This window comes from Dama dama, chromosome 25, assembly GCF_033118175.1.
Source record: "Dama dama isolate Ldn47 chromosome 25, ASM3311817v1, whole genome shotgun sequence".
Classification (NCBI taxonomy): domain Eukaryota; kingdom Metazoa; phylum Chordata; class Mammalia; order Artiodactyla; family Cervidae; genus Dama; species Dama dama.
The window spans coordinates 76,639,114-76,664,386 of NC_083705.1; the positions used below are offsets into that span (position 1 = coordinate 76,639,114).

Genomic DNA, 25,273 nt, shown 5'->3' on the forward strand with positions numbered 1-25,273 from the left:
CCCTTCTCCTGGGTCCTGGTATGCACAAGGCTCTGTTTGTGCCTCCAAGAGTCTGTTTCCTCAGTCCTCTCTGTGGTGGGGTTAATGGTGACCTCCTCCAAGAGGGCCTGTGCCATACCCAAGTCTGCTGCACCCAGAGCCCTCGCCCCTGCAGCAGTTCCCTGCTGACCCGCACCTCCACAGGAGACACTCAGACACAGCTCTGCCTCAGTCTCTGAAGGGCCTCTGGGTCCTAGTGTGCACAAGGTTTGCTTGAGCCCTCTGAGCTTCTCTGGTGGTGGGTGTGGGGTTTGATTCTAAACGTGATTTCACCTCTTCTACCGTCTTGCTGGGGCTTCTCCTTTGTTTCTCCTTTGTGTAGAGTTACCTCCTGGATTATTGTAAAAGGATGTTTGCTATGACCAGCATGTTCTCTTGACAAAACTGTTAGCCTTTCCCCTGCTTCATTTTGTGCTCCAAGGCCAAACTTGCCTGTTACTCCAGGTATCTCTTGACTTCCTACTTTGCATTCTAATCCCTTATGAGGAAAAGGATGTCTTTTTTCAGAGTTAGTCCTAGAAGGTCTTGTAACTTCAGCATCTTCAACGTTAGTGGCTGGGGCATAGACTTGGATTACTGTGATACTGAATGGTTGGCCTTGGAAATGAACAGAGATCATTCTGTCATTTTTGAGACCACACCTAAGTACTGGATTTTTTATTCTTTTATTGGCTATGAGGGCTCCTCCATTTCTTCTAAGGGATTCTTGCCCAGAGTAATAGATAAGATGGTCATCTGATTTAAATTTTCCCATTCCCATCCATTGTGGTTCACTGATTCCTAAGATGTTAACGTTCAGTGTTGCCATTTCCTGCTGACCACATCCAATTTACCTTGATTCATGGACCTAACATTCCAGGTTGCAATGCAATACTGTTCTTTACAGCATCGGACTTTACTTTCATGACCAGACACATCCACAGCTGAGCGCTGCTTCCAGTTTTGCCCGGCTGCTTCATTCTTTGTAGGGCTATTAGTAATTGCCCCCCACCCTTCCCCGTAGCAGACTGGATATCTTCCAACCTGCAGGGCTCATCTTCCAGGGTCATGTATTTTTGCCTTTTCATACTGTTTGTCCATGGGGTTCTCGCAGCAAGAATACTGGGGTGGGTTGCCACTTCCTCTTCCGGTAGACCATGTTTTTTCACAACTCTTCACTATGACCTGTTCATTTTGGTTGACTCTGCATGGCATGGCTCATAGTTTCATTGAATTATACAAGTCCCTTTGCCACGACAAGGCTGTGATCCATGAAGGGATTTCTAATTGTAGCTATTGTCATAGGCCCATGATATATTTACAAAAGAAAGTGCATGTGAATTCTAAGTGTGTCAAGAAAGTACCAAAGTACTCACAGAGCAGGAACCTGAACCACAGATGTTTTACAAATGTCAGCTTCCATTTGTAAAGGAGCTTCTTCCCTTAACACATCTCAGGGCCACATACACACACAGCCGAGAGAAGAGGACCACAGCACACCCGGGGGGGTCACCTGGGGCGAAGTGCTGCGGGGGGGGCTCGCCGCAGCGCTGGTCCTGCAGCCTCGGCTCCACGCAGCCGGCCCTGGAGCTGCTCCTGCGCCTCTCAGGGCCCTTCCACAGGGCGTCCCCAAACTGGTGCTGGGCTGACTGCGGGCTCAGTCGGTGCCGCGACTCTGCTATATTAAAGAACAGTTAAAAAGTTTATTCCATTAAAACTTACACATCAGGTTTCTGACAGTGTAGCATATGTGTCAAGCACACTCCTATGTGGGGTAAACAGGGAAAAAAGCTGAGTGGATAACACAGCACCAGCCACCCTATGAGGAACCTGCAAGCGTCACTCCCACAGCACCCAGGCGAGGTGACCCAGCCCCACATCCAGCGGGAAACCGCATCCAGCCGAGGAGTCAGGACAGACACAACAGTCGCCAGATCCAGAGACTCCGGCCACTGAACAAACAACACTGCAAGGTTGTCTTTGCAATAAATGTCACTGGTACAGCTGGATACACACTGGGACAGACGGACAACCTGAGCCACGACCTCACACCACACCCAGAAATTCACTTGAGAGAGCAGCTCTCAGATCTAAGTGCAGGTCCCCAGGACGTGGACAGGTCTGTGGGAGGAACCCTCAGCAAGCACAGTCAGCACACTGAAAAGCACAGCCATGAAGGGAACAGGGTGAAGTGATTTCACTCAAATAAAACCGCTCCTGGAAGCACTGTTTAGAAAATGAAAGGCAAGCCACAGGGTGGGCAGAAATCTGAGACAGGCTATGTTCTACCAGTATAATGGAGTCTGGGGCATCAAGATCAAGAAAGGAATAGGGGAGAGGGCCAGCGGGAACAGAAACGGCTCAAAGATGACATGAGCGCATGAGCAGGCTGCTGGGACTCGTCTCTAGGAAATGCGAACTGAAGCCCTCGGTAGACACCACCAGGCACCCAGGACGGGCACCACACCGGAGAGCCCGACGGGCCCAGGAGGTGGTGGGGAGGCTGAGGCAGGGTGCTGCTGCAGCAGGAAGACCCAGCCGCTGTGACTTCACGAAAAGCTCCTGGGACCCACGAGAGGAGCAGCAGCAAAGCAGCTGAAGCTCACACACGAGCCCTGGTGGAGAAGCCGGCACGGGTGTGAGGAGCTCACACACCTGTCCTCGTCAGGTCTCAGCCCCTCACCCACATGCAGCCGGAGTCAGAGAGGGGCGCCCTCACGGCCGGCGGGAACTCAGCCCCTGGAGCACAGAACACCTCCTCCTCGTCTGCTCAGATGCCTCACATGTTCGCTACCCCTACAACTGACTCGAGAGGGACTTGAAGTAAAAGACTTGCAATATGACTACATCCACCTAAATATACTGACTTCTCTGCCTGTAATTCCATGATCAAATTACTGATATTTACAGGTGCACAAGACTTCCTGAAGATTCTACATTTAAAGGTAAGTTCTCTTAAAAAGACAGCGTGGATCCTGAGGCAGCAGTCAGCCTCCCAGCCGGGCTGTGTGCCCACCCTCTTGGCGAGGAGCAGCCTACCTTGGGAGCTCTGGAGGCTGGCCTCTGATTCCTTCTGACTGGAACTCATGCTCCCAGGAGGGTTGCTGAGGTCCCACTCGCACTCGGCAATGAGGTTCAGGACCGCCTCGTCATCAGCGTCCATGACCAAGCACTTTTTGGCGGAGGGGTCAGTGCACTTGACCCTGGAGTGATGAGGTCTACAAAGAAAAGCAAACCTGGTCTGGTCCTCCTACCTGCACCTGCGTGTGCAAACCTGGGACACAGATGCCTGCACCCCTGACAACTGCCTCAAGGTCTCTGAGGAGGAGAAGCGGAGGCTTCTGCCACAGGGAAGGTGGAGTGAACTCAGCCAGGACGACTGGTCACCACACCCGGCTTCATTAAAGCGTGACAGTTCCAGGAAGCCCCCCATGTGAGGATCTCCTAGCACTGCGGTACATGTGACCAACAAAATTCAAGGAGGGACTTGCCCGGCAGTCCAGTGGTTAAGACCCCATGCTTCCAATGCAGGGGGTACGAACTCTATCCCTGGTCAGGGAAGCTAAGATCCATATGGACCGACCAAAAAACAAAACAGAAAGTTCAAGAATGTGGTGTTTCAAATTTCTATTTTCACATTAAGTGAATATATTTCTCTAGTAACTGAAATGTGAGGTTGTAGAATAGGATGTCCTTCCACACAAAGGTAAACATTCACAGTGGACCTAATTTCTAACAAAGGCAGCTTAAGAATCACTCTTCAAAACAGAATTCAATCACACACTATGGATGTTGGCCTTATGACCCTGATCACACTTTGAGAAGTCAATGACATTCTATTTTCTACAGCCAAGAGTCTTCCAGGTCCCTGTAGAAAGAAGGGTCTGGGTTCTCCTTCGAGGTCTGCCTACAGACACCTGACGGTGGACACATACAGCCTGTTCGGGTCTCTACGGTCACCTCTGGATAATAAGGTCATTGCACCAGACCATTTAAACTCTGTGATAACTTAGGTCTTGAGATAATCAAGGACAGGTCAACTGAAAACACGCTCCCCAGGTGGCTCAGTGGTAAAGAATCCATCTGCTAATACAGGAGATGCAGGAGACAAGGGTTTGATGCTTCGGTTGGGAAGATCCCCTGGAGGAGGAAATGGCAACCCACTCCAGGATTCTTGCCAGGATAATCCCATGGAGAGAGGAGCCTGGCAGGCTACAGTCCATGGGGTCACAAAGCGTTGGACACGACTGAGCACACACACAGACTGCAAAACATTGCTGAAACAAAGTAAAGATGACATAAGTAAGTGGAAACACACTACATGTGCATGGATTGGAAGACTCAACACTGTTAAAATGTCCACTGCCCAAAGAAATCTACAGAATCAGTGGAATCCTATCAAAATCCCAATGGTATTTTCCCCGGAAATAGAAAAACCCATTCTAAAATGCATCTGGAATCTCAGGGAGCTCCAAATAGCTATAACATCATTGAGAAGAGCAAGCATTAGCACCAGGTTCAGAAACGCTGGATGAAATCAGGCTCTGATTTTAAACAACTATGAGTGATAATGCTGTAAGATCTAATGGAAAAAAGAGACAATGTGGAAAAATGGATGGGAAATGCAAGCAGAGAGAGGGAAATTCTAAGAACGAACCTAACAGAAATGTTAGTCAGAAACACTGCCAGAAATGAGAGGTGCCTCTAAATGAGCTTAACAGTAAACTGGACATGGCTGAGGAAAGAATCTCTGAACTTGAGAATGTAACAATAGAAATTCTAACATTCAAAAGCAAAGATTAAAAAAGACTGAAAAAAAAAAAGCCAGAATAAAATACCTAGAATCGTGGGACAACACCAAAGGTATAACATTCACATGTGAGAACACCAGCGGGAGGAGAAAGGGGAGCTGACACCAGATCACAAAGCCTCTCAGCTAAGTGACACCTGTTCTTTCTAATGCTGTCTAGGTTATCCAACCAGTGCATCCTGAAGGAGATCAGTCCTGGGTGTTCACTGGAAGGACTGATGCTGAAGCTGAAACTCCAGTACTTTGGCTACCTCATGCAAAGAGTTGACTCACTGTAAAAGACCCTGATGCTGGGAGGGATTGGGGGCAGGAGGAGAAGGGGACGACAGAGGATGAGATGGCTGGATGCCATCACTGACTCGATGGACATGGGTTTGGGTAAACTCTGGGAGTTGGTGATGGACAGGGAGGCCTGGCGTGCTGCGATTCACAGGGTCGCAGAGAGTAGGACACGACTGAGCGACTGAACTGAACTGAACTGAGGTTTGTCATAGCTTTGTCATACAAGGAGCAAGCAACTTTTAATTTTATGGCTGCAGTCAATGTCCACAGTGATTTTGGAGCCCAAGGTAAGAAAAATCTGTCACTGCTTTCACTTTTCCCCCTTCTATCTGCCATGAAGTGACAGGACCAGATGCCATGATCTTAGTTTTCTTACTGTTTTCACTGTACTTAGTTTAATTAAGTGAGCAACAACATTATGTTAAAAAACAATGTACACACTTTGATTTTAAAATGTTTTATTGCTAAAAGTGCTAACCATCATCTGAGCCTTTCACAAGTCATGGCAGAAATGAGATCACTGATCACAGATAACCATAATATAAAAAGCTGAAGAAGTCTGAAATACTGTAAGAATCACCAAAATGTGACACAGAGACATAAAGTGAATAAAGAACAAATGCCACTGGGAAAATGGCAAGACAGACTTGCCTGACTCGAGGTTAAACAAACCTTCAATCTATGAAAACACAGAATCTGCACAGCACAGAAATGAGGTCTGCCTGCCCTGTGTCCTCAGGGCGACCACCAAAGTGAAACAATGAGCATAACTGAAGTGCTGAGGGGGAAAACGGAATCATTGAAAGATCACGTAAAGCCATGAAAGGAAGGGAAAGATCAGAAGACAAAGTAAGAACAAGGGCATCAGAGAGGAACAGTGAACACAGCAGCTGTTAACCCAGCTGCATCAAGAATCACTTCACACATCAGGGGTCTAAACGCATCACGTGAAGGGCAGAAACGGTCATCGCGGATCAAAACACAAGGCCAACTGCATGTTACCTACAGAAGCCTCCTTCAAATATAAAGATACATAGGTTAAAAGTAAATGGATAAAGAAAGAAAAACAGAGTATGCTAACACCAATCAGGACAAAGTGGAAGTAGCTACATCACTCTCAGACAGAGCTGACTTTGGGCAGAGAGCAACCTGGGATAAACAGGGCTAAGGACTCAGGGCAGCTCTGCCAGAAGACGCAGGAGCCTAGACACGCTTGCACCAATAAGACAGCATCAGGTTACACAACAGAGACGCTGAGGGAGCTCAGGAGGATGGCTCCACTTCCCCACCACCGCATCGGAAGGGGCAGATCCCGCAGGCAGACAGTCACTAAGGACACAGCTGGCTCGAGGACACCACCGGGAGATGCCGGCATGCCCCTCGTCCAGACAGCAGGACGGGCTGCTCCCAGTCACACGGAATACCCACCAACACAGATCCATCCTGGGCCACAGAACACACCTCCACACGTTAGAAAGAAAACAAATCACGTGATGTTTGTTCTCAGGGCACTATGGAATTAAATTTGTAATAAGTAACAGAAAGATAACTGGAAAATCTCAAAAAATGGGAGCTTAAACAACATATTCCCAAATAGCATAAGTCAAAGAAATCTCAAAGTATTTTGAACTAAAGTACTTCAAAATAAAAATATTTTCAACTAAATTAAAAAGAATATACACCTCACCGAAATTTGTGGGATGCAGTGAAAGCAATGTGTAGAAGGAGATACATAATATTGAATGCATAGCAGACATAGTACAATCCAACATCAATAACCCTAGCTTCCACCTTAGGGAGCTAAGAAAATAAATTAGATCCAAAGCAGGAAGAACAAAAGTAGTAGTAAAATTTAGAGCAAAAATCAATAAAGTTTAAAAATAGGAAAAAAGAAAATCAACAAATCCAAGAGCTAGTTCTTTAAAAAGATAAATAAAATTAAAAAGCCTCTATCTATACCAGGTTAACTAAGAAAAAAAAAGACACATCACTAACACAGGAATTAAAAGCAGCAGCTCCACTAAAGATCCCAAGGACATCAAGAGGGTAACAGAGAACACCAGGACACTCTGCGCACAGATGTGATGACCTGGATGAGATGGAGTCACTCCTGGAAACACACAGTCTTCCAAAACCCACACCAGGAAAAGTGGGAAATAAGAACAGATTTGTACAGATTACAGACCTTGAATCAACAATTGATAGCATCCTAAAATACCAGGTCCAGATGGGTTCACTGGTAAATTCTACCAACATTTAAGGAAGAAATTATACCATTTCTCTAAAATCTTTTCCAGAAGACAGAAGAGGAAACAGAGGGAATACATGCTAACTTATTCTGTGGGACCAGCATCACCTCAATGCCAGAGCCAACAAGACAACGCAAGGAAACTACAGACCCTTCATCTCCCATGAACACGGATGCAAAAAAATCCCCAACAAATACCAGCAACTTGAGGCCAACAATGTATGAAAAGTCTACACCACAACCAAGCAGGATTTATTCCAGGTATGCATAGCTGGTTCAACATTTGGGAAAAAGTCAGTGTAATCCATCACATCAACAGGCTCAAGAAGAAGAGTCACATGACAATATCCGTAAATACAGAAAAATTATTTGACAAAGTCTAATACCCATCCATGATAAAATGGTCAGTAAACAAGGCATCGATGGGAACCTGCTCCACTTGATAAAGAGCACCAATGAAAGCCCGCGGGTGACAGTGCACCGGTGGTGAAAGACCAGCTGCCATCCCGCCAAGACCAGGAACAAGGTGAGCACGTCCTGCTACTCACTGCCTTGACCTCATACTGGAAGTCCCAGCTAAGGCAGTAAGACGAGAAAAGGAACTTAAAGGTATACAGACTGGGAAGGAAAATATATAGAACTATAGATGGTATGTTCTAAGATGACATACCATCTACAGGAAATCAAAGAATCAATTTTACAGCAAGCTCATAAAATTCAAGGGTTACACTGTGTCCCTAAAAAGGGATGCTGAAGTCCCAACACCCCACACCTCAGAGCACGACCTTATTTGGAAGTAAGAGTCTTTACAGAGGTAATCGAGTTAAAATGAGGAAATTATGGGGAGCCCTAACCAATATGACTGATGTCCTTAAGAAAGGGGAAATCTGGACACAGGACAGACGAGCACAATGGGAAGCTCTGTGAAAAGACGCAGGAAGAAGACTGCCACGTGGAGAGAAGGAAGGACTGGAGAGAATGCTGGAGATGGCCAGCAAACCATCAGAAGTCACAGAATGGATTCCCTCTCAGAGCCTCCAGGAGGAAGCAGGGCTGACAACACCTTGATTTCAGACTTCCAGCCTAAGAACTGTAAGGCAATAAATTTCTGTTATTTTAAGCCACCCTGTTTGTGGTACTTCATCACCAGTAGCTGTATACAAGTCAAATGCTTTCATATATTATCAGCAATGAACTGGAATTTTAAATTAAAAAGCCTAAATTAGCCTCAAAAAACCAACATACCAAGGCATAAGCCTAACAAAATATGTACAGCATCAAATCAGGAAAACTACAAACCTCTGATAAATGAAATCAAAGAAGAACTAAATAAATGGATAGTCCATGTCCATGGATGTGAAGACTCAATAGTGTTAAGATGTCAGTTCCTTCTCATCTGTAATTCAACACAAGCTCAATCAAAATTCCAGCAAGGTATTTTGTGGATATTGACAGGTTAATTCTAACAGTTATATGGAAAGTAAAAAGACCCAGAACTGGCAACTCAATGTTAAGGAGGGCAAAGTCACAAGACTGACACTGCGTGACTTGCAAACACACGTGGACGTGGACGGGGCTAGAGAGCTCTGCGGGGTCTCTTTTGTAGGAGGGCTCCACCTGCGGGACCTCATCGCCTCTAACAGGCCCTATCCCCTAAAGCCACTGTGTTGGGGGTCGGGACTCCAGCGTGTAAATCTGAGGCACACAATACTCAGACCATTCTGCAGGGTCAGTTAGCCAGGTTTGGAATAGGGACGTGAGGGCAGGGGAACTCCAAGCAAGGCAGCTGAGGGAAGAGGAGATTCCAGGAATTTGGAATTGATCTTAAGACGTTAGAACAGAAGTTGGCAAAGTATGGCCCACAAGTCAAATCCGACCCACCGCCTGTGTTGTAAATAAAGTTTTATTGGAACACAGTCATTAGTTTATGTATTGCCTATAACTGCTTTCATCTACAAAGTCAGGGTTTAGAAGTTAAAACACAGATCTTACCGTCCACGAAGCTGAAAATATTCTCCCCAGCCCTTTACAAAAAAAGTCAGCTGACCTCTACATTAGAGAAACTTACAGATGAACTAAAGTGTATGATGCAAGAGAAAGAAAACTATTAAAAGCTTCAGACAAAACAAAATGGTATCTAAGAAGGAATATATAATCCTCACACATTACAAGCTAGGTAAACACCACTGACTGACTTACACCTTTAGAATCAACCAAACACATGAAGACTATGATTTCAGAACACACATGCTACCACCCTGACAATCTCAAGTCAGACATAAAAATGCAGACAATAGGCGCTGGGAGGTGGTGAGAAGCCAGGCACAGACGGCAGAGGCTCCCACGGCCCGTCACAGCCAAGTGGGAGCCCTGGCCGCAGAGCACAGAAAGGAAGGGGGACGCCGGATAACTAACACCACCCAGGTGGGAAGAGGCGGCTCCAGCAGCTGCCAGGTCTGTCAAAGTGTTCCCACCCACAAGCGGCAGTGTCTGCACTGTCTGAGATCAGAAAGGAACAAACAGAACCTGGAAGCAGCAACGATTAGAGAAGGGCAAGCAGCTGCCTCTGAGGAGTGGGCGGGAGCTGGAAGGCGGGACTGCGGCTTCTCGCCACAGGCCTTTCGTGCTGTGTCTCTGACATCAATTACTTACAACGTTTTCAGTATTGGGTTGGCCAAAACGTTCACTCAGGTTTTTCATACCATTACAGAAAAACTCAAACAAACATTCTGGCCAACTTAAGATTGAAAAGTAACCTACAGAAAACGTGGTCGACAGGAAGAGATACTGTCCCATGGTACCCTTTATCCAGCTGATATGGGGCGTTTCTTCCACCCCCCACCACGTCCCCTGCATGTCTGCCCTCTAAGTGGCAATCCGCAAGCAAAGTTTACATCTTCCGTTAATACAGAAGTTGCAATTTTTCTATCAACAATAAACACTTCTCAAGATGTTCAAACACCACTTCCATTCAAGGGCTTCCCTGATAGCTCAGCTGGTAAAGAATCCACTGGCAATGTGGGAGACCTGGGTTTGATCCCTGGGTCAAGAAGATCCCCTGGAGAAGGGCAAGGCTACCCACTCCGGTACTCTGACCTACAGAATTGGAGTGTATAGTTCATGGGGTCACAAAGAGTAGGACATGACTGAGCGACTTTCACTCTCACTTTTTCTAAAAAGTTCATACCTTTCTTCTCTGAAAACAGACGGGAAGCTCTGCTTTGAGTCCAGCGATTCCTCTGAACCAAAATGTAGCCGGGACGCTCTCCGCTCACTCTCCCTCACGGGGCGGTCATCTATAGAAAAGACACCATGGGAAAGTAGCAGACCACGAGGCAGGTGCCAGGCCCCTCCATGGCGCGCCTGCCGGCCTCCCCTGAGGAGTAAAGGTGTCCTGCTGCCCACTCAGCCTCACACGCACATGACCAGGGGCACTGCCCTGTTCTGGGGCCCTTCCCTCCCCTGAGGGCTGACCCACCACAAAAGCTCGTGGAGATGCTGAGCGTGATCCTCGGAGGCGGCAGCTCACACCTGGCTTGAGCCTCAGACAGGAAGCGAAACACACACACAAGTTCACATGCAGGCATGTCCTTCGCGTCTCCTCTTTACACATATCCTGGGTGCTGGGCAAGGACCCAAACCACACTGAGCACCCCTAACAAGTGTCCACGGGCGAGGAGCCCAACACATTGGAGAGAAGACGCCCAGGCCATATGCTGGCACCCAGGGCTTACCTCCTAAGATTCTAGGGACTGGAACAGGAGACAGAGACAAGCTTAACTGTCTGCGCATGGGCCCTGGACCCAAGAAGACCTCACGTATCTACAGCCACACCTTCTCAGGAGTACCCGAGGGAGGCTGCCCTCCCAAATGCTGGAGGTCAGCCCCCAGGATCTTGTCGGGACCGTCCCAGAATTGCTCAAGAAGCCGAGTCCACAGCACCCAGGGGTGCACGTCCCAGTGAGAAACAAGGACTGAGCTGTGGACTCTGCACGGCAGCCCCGGCCCCACGCGGGGTGCTCCCAGGAGCCCCCTCCACACACTGCGCCTCTGGCCCTGCCGCCGCCTCCCCGCAGGGACCCCATCCAGCACACGCCAGTCTGAGGCCTCCTGGACTCTGCGCTCTCACAGCCTGGACGCGGCCTTCATGCCAACAACTCACGACCCTACTTGCTCAGCCTGAACTTCACTGAGTCAGCGCCATGCCCCTCACCCTGAACTCAAGCTCCAAGTGGCTATGACCAGCGCAAACCCGTCTCACCTAGACCACACCCTCTCCACACAGCAGCGGCCCCCAGGCCCGGTGAGGGCCTCCTCTGCTCCCAGCCAGAGCGCTTGGGTTACTCCCTCAGAGCTCCCATGGCGCCCAGCAGGAGAGCGGGCCTTCTAAGAGCTCCACAGCTCCGGCAACACGGACTCCAATGACTCTCCTTTCTCATGTCTGAGTACCTTTCAGACTGGAACAACTCTGTAAGACGGAATGTAAAACTTTTATCACAAGTGGAAACTGATCATTTAAGACTGAAGACTGCACAACTTTCAAGGATTGTAATGCTTCAATTGTTGACAGAATACTTACACAGTCAACTAAGGACACAAGCCCCCAAATATCTAAAAACCAACATAACGTTGAAACCCTAAGTAGGTCTGAACAAACAGTGTGCCTCTGGGGGTCAGCGCTCCAGGCCCAGGCCAGTGTGGCCTAACCATGCAGCCGGGCTCCCCAGAGCCGGGGCCATCAGCCCGGGGACAAGGAGGTGAGCCAAGGCAGGCACAGCTGGGGTGCTTGTGAGAGACGTTCCGTGCAGCTGAGGGGACAGAACCCGGAATGTCTGCAGGTCCTGTGGACACTGAACAGGCAGGAGCCATGGTCTGCCCGCTGCCCAGCGTCCACCTGCAAGCGCTGCTGTGTGGATCTCACTTCATTATCTCAGCACCTGGGAGGTGGAGACACCCTGGAATCCCTCCAGCCTCCCCAAGCAGTCAAAGGCTCTCTAAATGGAGAACACGCCGTGATCACTGGGGGCACAGAAGGACCACCACCCTGCAATCACACAGTCCTAACTGCCCCCACGTGGCACGTCCACAGGAGGACCAGGTCCGAGACCCTAAGCTCCCCTTCCCCAGGGCCTCCCGGCCAGCACACCCTCATCTCCAGCTACAGCTCCCTCCTCTGAAGAAGGATGTGGGGCGGGGCAGGTTGCGGTCACAGTGCCTGGGCCACAGTGCTCACAGAACAGCAGCTCCCGAGAGCCAGGTCAGCAGGTGAGGGCTCTGGCCTTCCTGAGCACAACGCTTCTGACGGGGCATGGCTGGTGGGCACCCTGGTCACTCGGCCCGCAAGCCCAAGAGATTCGGTTCTTCTCGGGCCACAAGCCACCAAGCCAAGGTGGCAGCTACACCTGCCAAGAGGACTTCCTGCTCTCACGCTGTCGCCCGGGGAGTGTGCGGCACAGTAACCTCTTGTTCCTGTGTGTGTGTGTGGACGGCACAGAAACCTCTTGTTTCAGGCAGACGCAAACCCAGGCTGAATCCAGCCGTCCGGCTGAGCCTGGGACAACGCCCAGGATGCCATGTGAGGAAATAGACAGCAGAGCTTGAGAACAGCTAGAGGCCCGGGCCAGCCCGGCAGGCACTCGTGGCCTCAGGAAGTGGCTCCCTGCCTCCTTCCCAGGGGGCTCTCCTGTGACAGGAGGAAACCAGCTCCCCTCTCCAGAAGGGCCAGCAGCGTGATTGCCCCAAGAACACGAGCGGGGCGCCGAGCGAGGCCGGGAGTACGGCCGGCCTACCCAGCTGCTGGAGTCCCGGGAGCATGTGCACCACGAAGAGGCGGTAGTCAGACTCGCTCTTCACCACGGGGTTCAGCCGCAAGTCCACGTCGGAGAGCGCTGCCAGGGAGTGGAGCCGGAAGACTTCCGCCAGTGAGGAGATGCGGTTGTAGTAAAGGTTGAGGCTCTCCAGCGCCGTCAGGCACTCAATGCCCTGCTGGGACAAACGCAGGGTGAGACGGGTGTCAACACACACACCCCCGCCACACACACACACGCCCCCCATCACCGGAGAGCAGAGCAAAGATGAGCTCCGCCACGAGCTCTGCTCCGGGGCCGTGAGGTGGCCGAGTGGGTCAATCCCTCCCTGCAGGGCCTCACACGCCAGCTGAGCAATGCACCAACCATCATGCTTCTGCACCCAGCACTGTCAGTGGAACCACCGCTGCCCCCGTTTCACAGATGGGAGGATTGAGTGCAGCCTGGACGAGAGAACTTGCACCAGACTTTGACTCGAGGCTGAGGGCTCCTAACCCTGGTCAGGGGCAGTGACGTCCTGCCTCCCTTTCTCCCCACCGCAGGCCCTGGCAGTTCACACCGCGTTCCCACTCGCCATCGCCTGGTGACTTCTTGCATTCTCTCCACCACTAGCGCCTGCCGTATCAGGCACACAAGCCATTCAAGGGCCCAAGGCCACTAACAGCCGGACACACACACATGAGAAGTGCAGCGCGGATGCAGAGGACAGCTGAGCAGGATGGAGGACGGGCACGCACACGCTCATCTTTCAGGCCTTTTCTCCTTTACAGACACAACCATCTTCAGAGCGCGGTGGTTTCACGTTATAGTTGGAACACAATGTGATGCAGAAGAAATCCAGCTCACAGCAAACACAAGGAAAGCAGCACAGCACTTATGGTCACTTACGTGTACAGTTTACACGTTTCAGAAGCAGCCATAAGAGATTGCTTTTTTTTTTTACCATAAATGTACTTCCCACTGCTATGATAGCAATAAATTTTCTTTTAAGAAACAAACCTAAAACTTACCTCTAGACTAACCAAGGAGTTTCGTGAGAGATCTAGAGATTTTAGACCTGTTAAATTCATCAAAGAATTTCCTAGGTGAGTAATCTTTTCTTGGTAAGTTCCAGGAATAGATAATGACCGAAGTTCAGCTAAGAATAGAAAATTAAGAGATTTTAACTTTATTATTTTACTGAAAATAAATTATTACAGTAATTTATTCTCCCTCCAAAACTCGCTCACCAGGAAGCCCTCCTAAGGGGGCTGCCACTACCACACTGCTCAGCCCACTGCCTCTGAGCCTCCACGCAGGGATCCCATCTGCAACCCTCTCAGGAGCTGGTCTGAGGTAGCGCCGTTACAGGTGAGGCACCACACGCTTCTCTGGGGCACACCCAGTGAGCGCTCATGAGACAGACGTCACTACAAAAGTAAGTTTCCCTAATGAATAGACACTCTGTGTTTAGATACACCAAATATTTTCCTGTGAACTTTTGTTTTAAAACACATTTTGATTAAATATGAAACTGGTTTTTGGGCTTCCAGTTTCAGACAAAACAGAGTGGACACGTTTCACCCTATTCCTCCCCATTTATTAGATCTAAAAACCCTGGACAACAACATGGGAAAAGTGCCTGGCAACTGCAGCATGGGGGCAGAAGGCCAACTGTCTAGGGACCTAAAAAAATGGTCAAGCACCGAGGGTTGGTTTTGTTGTCTCCTATACATCCCAATCTGAATGCAAGAGAAGCTGGCCACCCAGAAACACCCATGGACACCCACCAAAAGATATGGGAAAGCCTGCTGTCCACTGTCAAAGATGAACAGTGATGGCCTTGCAGGAGAGATGGCCTTGCAGGACAGACTCCTGACAACCCCAGCCCGACTCCCACCCAACACCGAGGGAAAATCATGGACCTCGCACCCCTGGCCTTGCACAGTGGCCAGCACTGGGGCCGTGAGAGCGGGCCTGACTACTGCCCTGGGCTGCCTGTAACGAGGCGTCTGTGGAGGCTGTGTGTGTGACAGGGGCCTGGCCACCGCCTCAGCAATAAGGCAGCATCCAGGCAGTGACAGAACTGAGCAACGAGATTTAAACAGGAAGCAGAATCCCAATCAAAGCGATCAATCAAAAATGATGAAGAACTAGGAAAATCTCAACCTGAATGAGAGAAAACAATAGACACCAATAATGAGATGAGAGAAACCAGAACTATCTAACAAGGATTTTAAAGCAACTGATACACAAATACTTCAAAGAGCAATTATGAACATGCTTTAAAAAATGAGAAAGTAGGGATTCTTGGCAAAAAACCAAAAGATGTAAAGAAGAAACAAATAGAAATTTCAGAAATGAAAAATACAATAACTGAAAGAAACAAACAAAACCATGGGAGCAGCTTAATAACAGAATGGAGATGAAAGGAAAAAATTCAAAGAGAGTAAATGCAAAGATAAACAAAATTGTCCTATCTGACCAAGAGAGAAAACAGACTAAAAAATGAACAGAGCTTCAGGGTCCTGTGGAAAAAGAAAAAGCAATCTAACATTCATGTCCTTGGGAATGCATGGAGTTCCAATTAGTTTCAAGAAGAGAAAAACTGCATGGCCTAAACAACAACAACAACAAAAAAAAGAAGTAACAGCTGAAAACTTTCCAAATTTGGCAAAAAAAAAACAAAACAAAACAAAACATAAACCGACACATTCAAGAAGTTGAAAAAACACCAAACAGAATAAAGGCAAAAGCTAACATATCAGAATCAAAAACACTAACGGCAATGAAAAAATCTCGAGAGCAACCAGAGAGAAAGGCATCACCCAGAGAGAGAAACAACTCCCATGGTAGGGAGTTACTCTTCAGAAACCATGGTGGCATAAAGGAAGTGCTCTCACATTTTTCAATTGCTGAAAATAAGAACTTTCATCCTAGAAATCTATATTCTTCAGTAACAGTCTTTACGACCGAAGGTGAAATACAGATATTCTTAAATGAAGAAACACTAAGAGAACTTTTCACCAGCACGCCTTCCTGAAGACAACTGCTTAAGAAAGATCTTTAAACATTAAGGAAAGATAAAAGAAGGAAATCTGGGACATTAGGCATGAAGAAAGAAAAATGAAACAGGTAAACATGTGGGTTAATGCTTCCTCCTAAGCTATTTAAACTGTCAGATGGTTGTAAAAGGAAAAAAATCTTATCATTACTGTGGTTCTCAGGTATGCAGATGAAATATCTAGACAAATCATATAGTGGAAGAATAATGAAACCTAAATGGTGGTACATGTGCAGAGTATATCATGTGAAATGCTGGGCTGGATGAAGCACAAGTTGGAATCAACATAGCCAGGAGAAATATCAATAACCTCAGATATGCAGATGATACCTGCATATATCATGCAGGGTGGCTGCATTCCCTGGTGGCTCAGAGGGTAAAGCATCTGCCTGCAATGCGGAAGACCCGGGTTTGATCGCTACGATGGGAAGATCCCCTGGAGAAGGAAATGGCAACCCACTCTAGTATTCCTGGCTGGAAAATCCGATGGACGGAGAAGCCTGGTGGGCTAAAGTCCATGGGGTCGCAAAGAGTCGGACATGACTGAGCGACTTCACTTTCACACAGATGACACTACCCTAATGGAAGAAAGTGAAGAGGACCTAAAGAGACTCTTGATGAAGGTGAAAAAGGAGAGTGAAAAGGCTGGCTTAAAACTCAACATTCAAAAAACGAAGATCATGACATCTGGTCCTACCACTTCACAGTAAATAGATGGGGGAAAAATGCAAACAGTGAGAGACTTTCTTTTCTTGGGCTCCAAAATCACTGAGGATGTTGACTGTAGCCGTGAAATTAAAAAAGACACTTGCTCCTTGGAAGAAAAGCAATGACAAACTTAGCATATTAAAAAGCAGAGGCATCGATTTGCCGACAAAGGTTCATATAGTCAGGCTATGGTTTTTCTAGTAGTCATGTAGAGATGTGAGAATTGAACCATAAAGAAGGCTGAGCAACAAAGAACTGATGCTTTTGAACTGCGGTGCTGGAGGAGACTCTTGAGAGTCCCTTGGACTGCAAAGAGATCAAATCAGTCAATCCTAAAGGAAATCAACCCTGGATATTCATTGGAAGGATCGATGCTAAAGCTCCAATACTTTGGCCACCTGATGCGAAGAGCTGACTCATTGGAAAAGACCCCAATGCTGGGAAAGACTGAAGGCAGGAGGAGAAGGGGGCAGTAGAGGATGAGATGGTTGGATGGCATCATGGACTCAATGGACATGACTGTGAGCAAACTCCAGGAGATAGTGAAGGACAGGGAAGCCTGGTGTGCTGCAGTCCATTGGATCTCAAAGAGTTGGACACGACTGAGCAACTGAACGAAAAAAAAAAAAAAATGGTGGTAAAATTTCTATTTTCACTTGACATGGTAAACCATCCACACAAGTGAAGTGTGTTAAATCACATAAACACTGTATACTGTAATATGTAGAGCAATGACTAAAAGAGCTATATGATGAGATATGCTCAGAAATATAATAGGTAAATCAAAATGAAATAATAAAAAAATACTCAAGTAAGGAAGGAAGGGGCTTCCCTTGTGGCTCACCGGGTAAAGAATCTGCCTGCAGTGCAGGAGACCTGGGTTCGATCCCTGGGTTGGGAAGATCCCCTGGAGACGGGAAAGGCTACCCACTCCAGTATTCTGGCCTGTAGAATTTCATGGACTGTATAGTCCATGGGGTCGCAAAAGAGTCAGACATGACTAAGGAAAAGGAAGGAAAGAGGAAACACAGAAAGGAAGGAAATAGGAAACAAAAGAAAAAACAAAGGGAATAAACAGAAAAATAATAAATGGCACACAGAAGCCATATTAATACTAATAAATGGTCTAAATATACTATAAAAGGGAAGCTTCCCTGATGATTCAGACGGTAAAGAACCTGCGTGCAATGCAGGAGATGAGGAACCAATGCAGGGTTCGATCCCTGGGTCAGGAATATCCCCTGGAGAAGGAAATGGCTACCCACTCCAGCATTCTTGCCTGGAGAATTCCATGGACAGAGGAGACTAGCAGACTACAGTCCACGGGGTCACAAAGAGTCAGACACAACTGAGCAACTAACACTTTCACACTGTAAAAGACAGAGGTTAGCAGAGTAGATTAGAAATTATATATAGTATATACTGATTCCCTTGTTAATTCAGTCAGTAAAGAATCTGCCTGCTATGCAGGAGACCCGGGTTCGATTCCTGGGTGGGAAAGATCCCCTGGAGAAGGAAATGGCAACCCACTACAGTATGCTTGCCTGGAGAAATCCATGGACAGAGGAGCCCAGCAGGCTACAATCCATGGGGTCACAAGAGTTGGACACAACTTAGCGACTAAACCAACATATACTGCCTACAAGAAACTCATTTAAAATATTATGATACATGTAAGCTTACAGATGAAATAGTAAACAGACAGATAAAGACATGCCCTGCGAACACAAGACTAGAGAAAGCTGGAGAGGCTACACTCAGTCAGTTCAGTCGCTCAGTCATGTCCAACTCTTTGCAACCCCATGGACTGCAGCACGCCAGCCCTCCCTGTCCATCACCAACGCCTGGAGCTTGCTCAAACTCAGGTCCATTGAGTCATTGATGCTATTCAACCATTTCATCCTCTATCATCCCCTTCTCTTCCTGCCTTCAATCTTTCCCAGCTTCAGGGTCTTTTCCAGTGAGTCAGCTCTTCACATCAGGTGGCCAAAGTATTGGAGTTTCAACTTCAGCATCAGTCCTTCCAGTGAATATTCAGGACTGATTTCCTTTAGGATGGACTGGTTGGATCTCCTTGCAGTCCAAGGGACTCTCAAGAGTCTTCTCCAACACCACAGTTCAAAAGCATCAATTCTTTGGCACTCAGCTTTCTTTATAGTCCAACTCTCACATCCATACATGACTACACTAATATTAGATAAAGTAGATGTCTCACTGTAGAAAATTATCAGGGATAAGGAGGAATGGACTGTAGCCTAACAGGATCCTCCATCCATGGGATTCTCCAGGCAAGAGTACTGGAGTGGGTTGCCATTTCCTTCTCCAGGGGATCTGCCTGACCCAGGGATCGACCCCGGGTCTCCTGCATTGTAAGCAGACGCTTTACCGTCTGAGCCACCAGGGAAGTCCAATATTAGATAAAGTAGATGTCTCACTGTAGAAAATTATCAGGGATAAGGAGGAATATTACATATGTTACAAAGGTCACTCCAATATGAAGACATAAAAATCCTAAATATGTATGCACCAAATAGCACAGCTTCAAGACACATGAAGTGGAAAGAGACAAATCCACAATTTCAGTTAGGGATCTCAATACCTATCTCCTGGTAATTAAGAGACTCACTGGACAGAAAATCAGCAGGGATGAAAAAGAACTGAGCAACATAAGTCAACAGAATCAAACTGATGTTTATACAACGCTCCAGTCAGTGACAGAGTACACATTCCTTCTAACTGCACTTGGTACATAGAGGCCAGATCTTGGGCCATAAACCAAACCTCAACAAATTTAAAACAATTAAGATCATACAGAGTATGTTTTCTGACCATAATGGAATCACATCAGAATCAATAACAGAAATAAAAAAATACCAAGCTAGGAAAACCTCCAATCACAGAAAAATGAAAAAACACATTTCTGAACAATAGGTCTAAGAGAAAGTCAAGGGAAATTTAAAAAACACAGTGAACTAAATGAAACTGAAAATAAAACAAAACTTGGATGTAGCTAAAGTTGTGCTTCAAGGGAAACTTACAGCACTAAAATGAAAGTCTCAAATCAAAAATCTAAATTTTCATCTCAAGAATCAAGAAAAAGAGCAAAATAAATGGAAAGCAGCAGGAAGAAGACAATAATACAGAATCAATGAAATTCGAAACCAAAAAATCTATGACTAAAACCCAAAAGCTGGCTCATTGACAAGTGTAATAAAATCCATAAACCTCAAGAAAGACCGAAAAAGAGAAGACAGAAATGACCAATATCAGGAATGGAAGAAGGGTATCACTACAGACCACACAGACATTAACAAGCTAATAAGGAAATACCACAAACTCTATACACATAAATTTAACATGTTAGATGAAATCAGTTTTGCAAAACCCCATGTAACCATAACTCACTTAAGATGAAGTCGATAATATGAATAGTTCTATAACAACTGCAGACATTGTATTTGTAATTTAAAAGCTTCAAATACAGAAATTTCCAGGCGCATAAGGTTTCGCTGGAAAGTTCTATCAAGAAAAAAAGAACTGGCATCAATTTTACAGAATCTCTTCTAGAAAACCGAAGAAGAGGCACTTTACCCACGATGTCATGAGTTCGGTATTACCTTGATACCAGAACCAGACCAAAAAAAAAAAAAAAGAAAACTAGCGCGCAACATCCATCTTGAACACGAGATCCTCGGCCTGGGAGGAGCCAACGAGTCCTACCACAGGACAGGTCGCCCCTTCTCCAGAAACGAAGGTGCTTCAAGCTTTCGCAGAAAACCAACCTAATCCAGGTGACTAACGGGTGAAAGAAAACCCGTTAGTGATCTTACCAATTAACTCAAAAATCAGCGCCGCAAGGGCTCCACAAACGCTCCCCGGAGGGACTCCCCTCAGACGGAGCGAGGGCCTCCGCTCGGGACCCCAGCTCGCCCGGGCCCCTGCTCTTCGAGGGCCCCAGGCCCGCGCTCTCAGCGCCACCGCTGCCCCGCCCCTCTTCGCGCTCCCCGCGCCCCCGGGGCCCGCCACCCCCAGCCCACCCCTCTCCCCCGCCCCTCAGGCCTGGGGCGGCTCGGAACCGAGCGGTCTCTTTCGGCACCTCTGGCCTGACCGGTCCTCCGACACCGCAGCGGGAAGCTCGCGCCCTCGGCCAGCGCCGCCCGCCCGCCGCCCGCCGCGCACCCAGGTCGCAGTGAGGCGCCAGGCCGCTCTTCTCCCGGATCTTCTCCTCACACAGAAACACCCGCCCGGCCGGCGCCATACTTTCAAACGGCGCTCACCTGCCCGCGCCTGCGTGCCGGGGCCGCGAAGGGCCGCGAAGGGCCGCGGGGAGGGGCGGTGCCAAGGGGCGGGATAGAGGCGGGGCTGGAGGGGAAGGGAGGGGTCAAGGGCGAAGTGGGCGGAGCAAAGGCCTGTAAGGTGTGGGTGTGTGGGTGTGGGTGTGGTGTCTGAAGGGAAGGGCGGGGCCGAGGGCGGGATCGGGGCAGGGCTGGAGGCAGGGGCGGGGGGCGGGGCCAAGGCTTGTACGGTGCGGGGGCGTGGGTGAAGGGGCTGGAGGGAGGGGCGGGGGCAAGGGCTGGTGGGCGGGGCCAAGGCTCATAAGGCGCGGGGTGTGGGTGTGGGGCTTGAATAAAGGGGCGGGGGCCGAGGGCGGGTGGGCGGAGCCAAGGCCTGTAAGGTGCGGGGGCGTGGGTGTGGCTGAGGTAGCCTGGAGGCGGGTAATTTGGGTAAATTGGGGCCCGCCTCAGGGCATACCTGAGTTCCGGTCCCACTTGGGGACCTCGCCTCACCAGGGCACCTGCCCCAGCTGGTCTGCATCCCCAGATTGGTCTGCATCCTGGGCTGCGGCCCCGCGGGTTCTGCCTGGGGTTGCGGGGGCTTACGTTGGGTATCGGGGCTCTCTCGCCCGCCACGGTCAGGTCACTCGGCAACAGCGGGTCCGGCTCTGCCCGCGTCCGCATTTCCTAAGTGACAAGCCGGGAGTCTGAACCGCGGGGTTCACGGTGTGTCGGGCTCCCTGGGCCTTTTGTGGAGCGCCGCCAGGGAAGACCTGCATTCCAGTCTGTCTGACTCTGCCCCAGGCAGCCCGCGTCCTGGGGGTGCCCTTTCCCGGGTCTCCTGGTGCCTGGGGTGCCCCTGCAGCCACTCAGCCCAGATTTGCCTGGCTTGTTGGTAGCCTCCCCTGGCATGTCACAGCCTGGGTGGTGGCACCGGGGGTGTAGGTAAGATTGTAGGGGCAGGTATAGGCGCTGGTGTGGGCAGTATGGCAGAGTGTAGGAGAGGTGTAGACAGAGGGTGTAGGGCAGGGTGTAGACAGGGGCTGTGCTCAGGGGGCCGGGGTGTGGTTCCTCTGCAGGGTACTAGAATCTCTCTTGAGCAGGGCAGGGCTTCACACCTGCTGGGCCAGGCCCCGTGGGGCCCTGTGCCAAGTCATCTATGGAGACCAGCAAACACTCAGTGATACTTCGTAACTACCCAGTGTCCCACTTCCCACAAGACCATGGAGGGACTCTGGCACAGCCAAGGGCATGTGGTCACCAGCCGGGGCTGCCTGAGCAAAGCTGGTGCAGCAAGGATGCTAGAAACAGAGCAAATATCCCGGATTTCAGAAGTAAACAGGGGCAAACAAAAGGCTTCTGTCACTGACCAACCTTCCCCACCCCCCCACCCCCCCGAAAAGCAGCTTGTCAGTCAGAGCACAGCCCACACTCCAAACACCACTGCTTCCTCCTGCTGCCAGTCACTTCAGGTTGGGCAGCCCAATCCTGAGTCCTTTACAGCTTTCTAGAACATTCCAGGGAGGCTTTCAGGGCCCTCAGCCTTGAGCCCCAGACCAGAGGGTCAGTCCATCCCAGGGAGAAGCTGGCCACAGAGATGGAGACCTGAGGATGAGCCCTAACAGTCATGTGCTGGACAGTGAGAGGGGTCCTCCAGGGCGCTGGTGGCCTGGGACATCTTGGACTTTTCCTGCACTTTACCTGGCCTTGGCTGGGCGGTGGGGGGGAGGGAGGAGACAAGGCGAGCAGCTGTGGCACTGGCCGTGGGCCCTGGGAACTGTGACCTGTTGTATCGGTCTCTCCACCCTGGGGTGGATGCCAGCATGGTCACTTCACCTCCAAGAAAACACTGGTCAGCTGGGGGCACGTGGACCGAGAATCAGACTTGAGCTTAGCCCAGGGGTGCTTCTGCACCAGGCCCTCCAAACGGGAGACACCCGAGTCGCCCAACCCTGCCTCCACTCCACTGAACACCTCTGGCAGCCCGAGCTCCAACTCAGGCGGCCATTCCCCTGCCAGATGGCAGGGAATCTCCTGTCACATTTGAGGCACCGCCCAGCAGCCGGGGCTCTGGGGCCTCACCCATCAAGACGCAGGCATCTGGTCAAGGACAGCTGCTCACTGGTTCTTGTGCTCATTCGTTCATAAATGTTGAAGGAAAGAGCCCTTTCCCAGTGGTTTTTATACACAAGGTCAACACCAATATGTGTGAATTGTCAATGCATCATTTTGCCAACTAGCCTGTATCCAAAGTGTGGCATACAGTGGGGTGTGATGATGCCCGCAGCTGTTTGGAAGGTGAACAGGATTGAGAGTGGGCAGGGGCTCATGGGAACATCTTACTATCATGACTACCTCAACTGAACACAGAACGGAGTCTGTGTTCACGTGTGTGTAAATGCTTGTATCCAGCTGAGCTTTCAGTTAAGATGCAAGTAAAACCCACTATACCCAGAAGCTAGCAGGGGGACCTGACGTACAGACAGCCGGCTAGAGTCCCTAAAGTGGGCTGGGCTCAGCTTGGCTGGCTGGCAACCAAACCTCTCTCCTGGACACTTGGCCACGCAGCTCGGTTCACAGAGGCAGGGCTCCTTCCTGGCTTCGTCCAGCTGGAGATCCTGCCCTCCCCACAGAGTGCACAGCCTCAAGAGTCCCCTGTCCTGCTGGCCTGGGTGGACTGTCCCCAGAGCTCCTGATCCGCCTCTGTGCCCACCAAGGTGTCAGCTAGGTGAGGAGGTAGTTGAAGCCAGCTTCTCCCTACAGTTGCTGGCACCCAAAAGCCTGAGTGCAGTTCAGTCACTCAGTCATGTCCAGCTCTTTGTAAGCCCATGGACTACAGCACTCCAGGCTTCCCTGTCCATCACCAACTCCCAGAGCTTACTCAAACTCCTGTCCATCGAGTCAGAGATGCCATCCAACCATCTCATCCTTTATTGTCCCCTTCTTCTCCTGCCTTCAATCTTTCCCAGCATCAGGGTCTTTTCCAATGAGTCAGTCTCCACGTCAGGTGGCCAAAGTATTGGAGTTTCAGCTTTAGCATCAGTCCTTCCAATGAATATTCAGGACTGTTTTCCTTTCAGATTGACTGGTTTGATCTCCTTGCAGTCCAAGGGGCTCTCAAGAGTCTTCTCCAACACCACAGTTCAAAAGCATCAATTCTTCAGTGCTCAGCTTTCTTTGTGGTTCAAAGAACCACGTCCATACTGGAAAAACCATAGCCTTGACTATACAGACCTTTGTAGGCAAAGGAATATCTCTGCTTTTTAATATGCTGTCTAGGTTGGTCATAGTTTTTCTTCCAAGGAGCAAGTGTCTTTTAGTTTCATGGCTGCAGTCACCATCCGCAGTGATTTTGTAGCCCAAGAAAATAAAGGCTGTCACTGTTTCCATTTTTCCCCCATCTATTTGCATGAAGTGATGGAACCGGATGCCATGATCTTAGTTTTCTGAATGTTGAGTTTTAAGCCAGCTTTTTCACTCTCCTCTTTCACTTTCATGAAAAGACTCTTCAGTTCCTCTTCACTTTCTGCCATTAGGGTGGTGTCCTCTGCATATATGAGGTTATTGATATTTCTCCAGGCAATCTTGATTCTACCTTGTGCTTCATCCAGTTCAGCATTTCACATGATGTACTCTGCATGTAAGTTAAATAAGCAGAGTGACAATATACAGCCTTGACATACTCCTTTCCCAATTTGTAACCAGGCTGTTGTTCCATGTCCAGTTCTAACTGTTGCTTCTTGACCTGCATACAGATTTCTCAGGAGGCAGGTAAGGTGGTCTGGTATTCCCATCTCTTGAAGAATTTTCCACAGTTGGTTGTGATCCACACAGTCAAAGGATTTGGCGTAATCAATAAAGCAGAAGTAGATGTTTTTCTGGGATTATCTTCCTTTTTCAATGATCCAGGGGATGTTGGCAATTTGATCTCTGGTTCCTCTGCCTTTTCTAAATCCACCTTGAACATTTGGAAGTTCTCAGTGCACGTATTGTTGAAGCCTGGCTTGAGCATTATTTTGCTAGCATGTAAGATGAATGTAATTGTGTGGTAGTTTGAATATTCTTTGGCATTGTCTTTCTTTG

The 25,273-nt window shown here is 48.9% G+C and overlaps 1 protein-coding gene across 8 annotated transcripts in view; it reads right to left on the minus strand.

Annotated features, from left to right (window-relative positions):
* CEP72 (centrosomal protein 72) overlaps window positions 1-21,233 on the minus strand; it is a 35,731-nt gene extending 14,498 nt beyond the window's left edge. For 2 of the 8 annotated variants that reach the window (XM_061129395.1, XM_061129391.1), the window contains exons 1-7: window positions 21,096-21,233; window positions 20,322-20,435; window positions 14,176-14,303; window positions 13,148-13,343; window positions 10,546-10,654; window positions 3,058-3,236; window positions 1,532-1,696 (exon numbers count right to left, since the gene is read on the minus strand). In XM_061129395.1, coding sequence (XP_060985378.1) covers window positions 1,532-1,696; window positions 3,058-3,236; window positions 10,546-10,654; window positions 13,148-13,343; window positions 14,176-14,303; window positions 20,322-20,435; window positions 21,096-21,174 — 970 coding nt within the window. In that variant the 5' untranslated portion in view covers window positions 21,175-21,233. Of the gene's footprint in view, window positions 1-1,531; window positions 1,697-3,057; window positions 3,237-10,545; window positions 10,655-10,836; window positions 13,120-13,147; window positions 13,344-14,175; window positions 14,304-20,321; window positions 20,436-21,095 lie in introns of those variants that run through there. The other 6 variants (XM_061129394.1, XM_061129392.1, XM_061129393.1 and 3 more) reach the window with 6 other exon arrangements.
* Window positions 21,234-25,273: the final 4,040 nt, after the last annotated feature.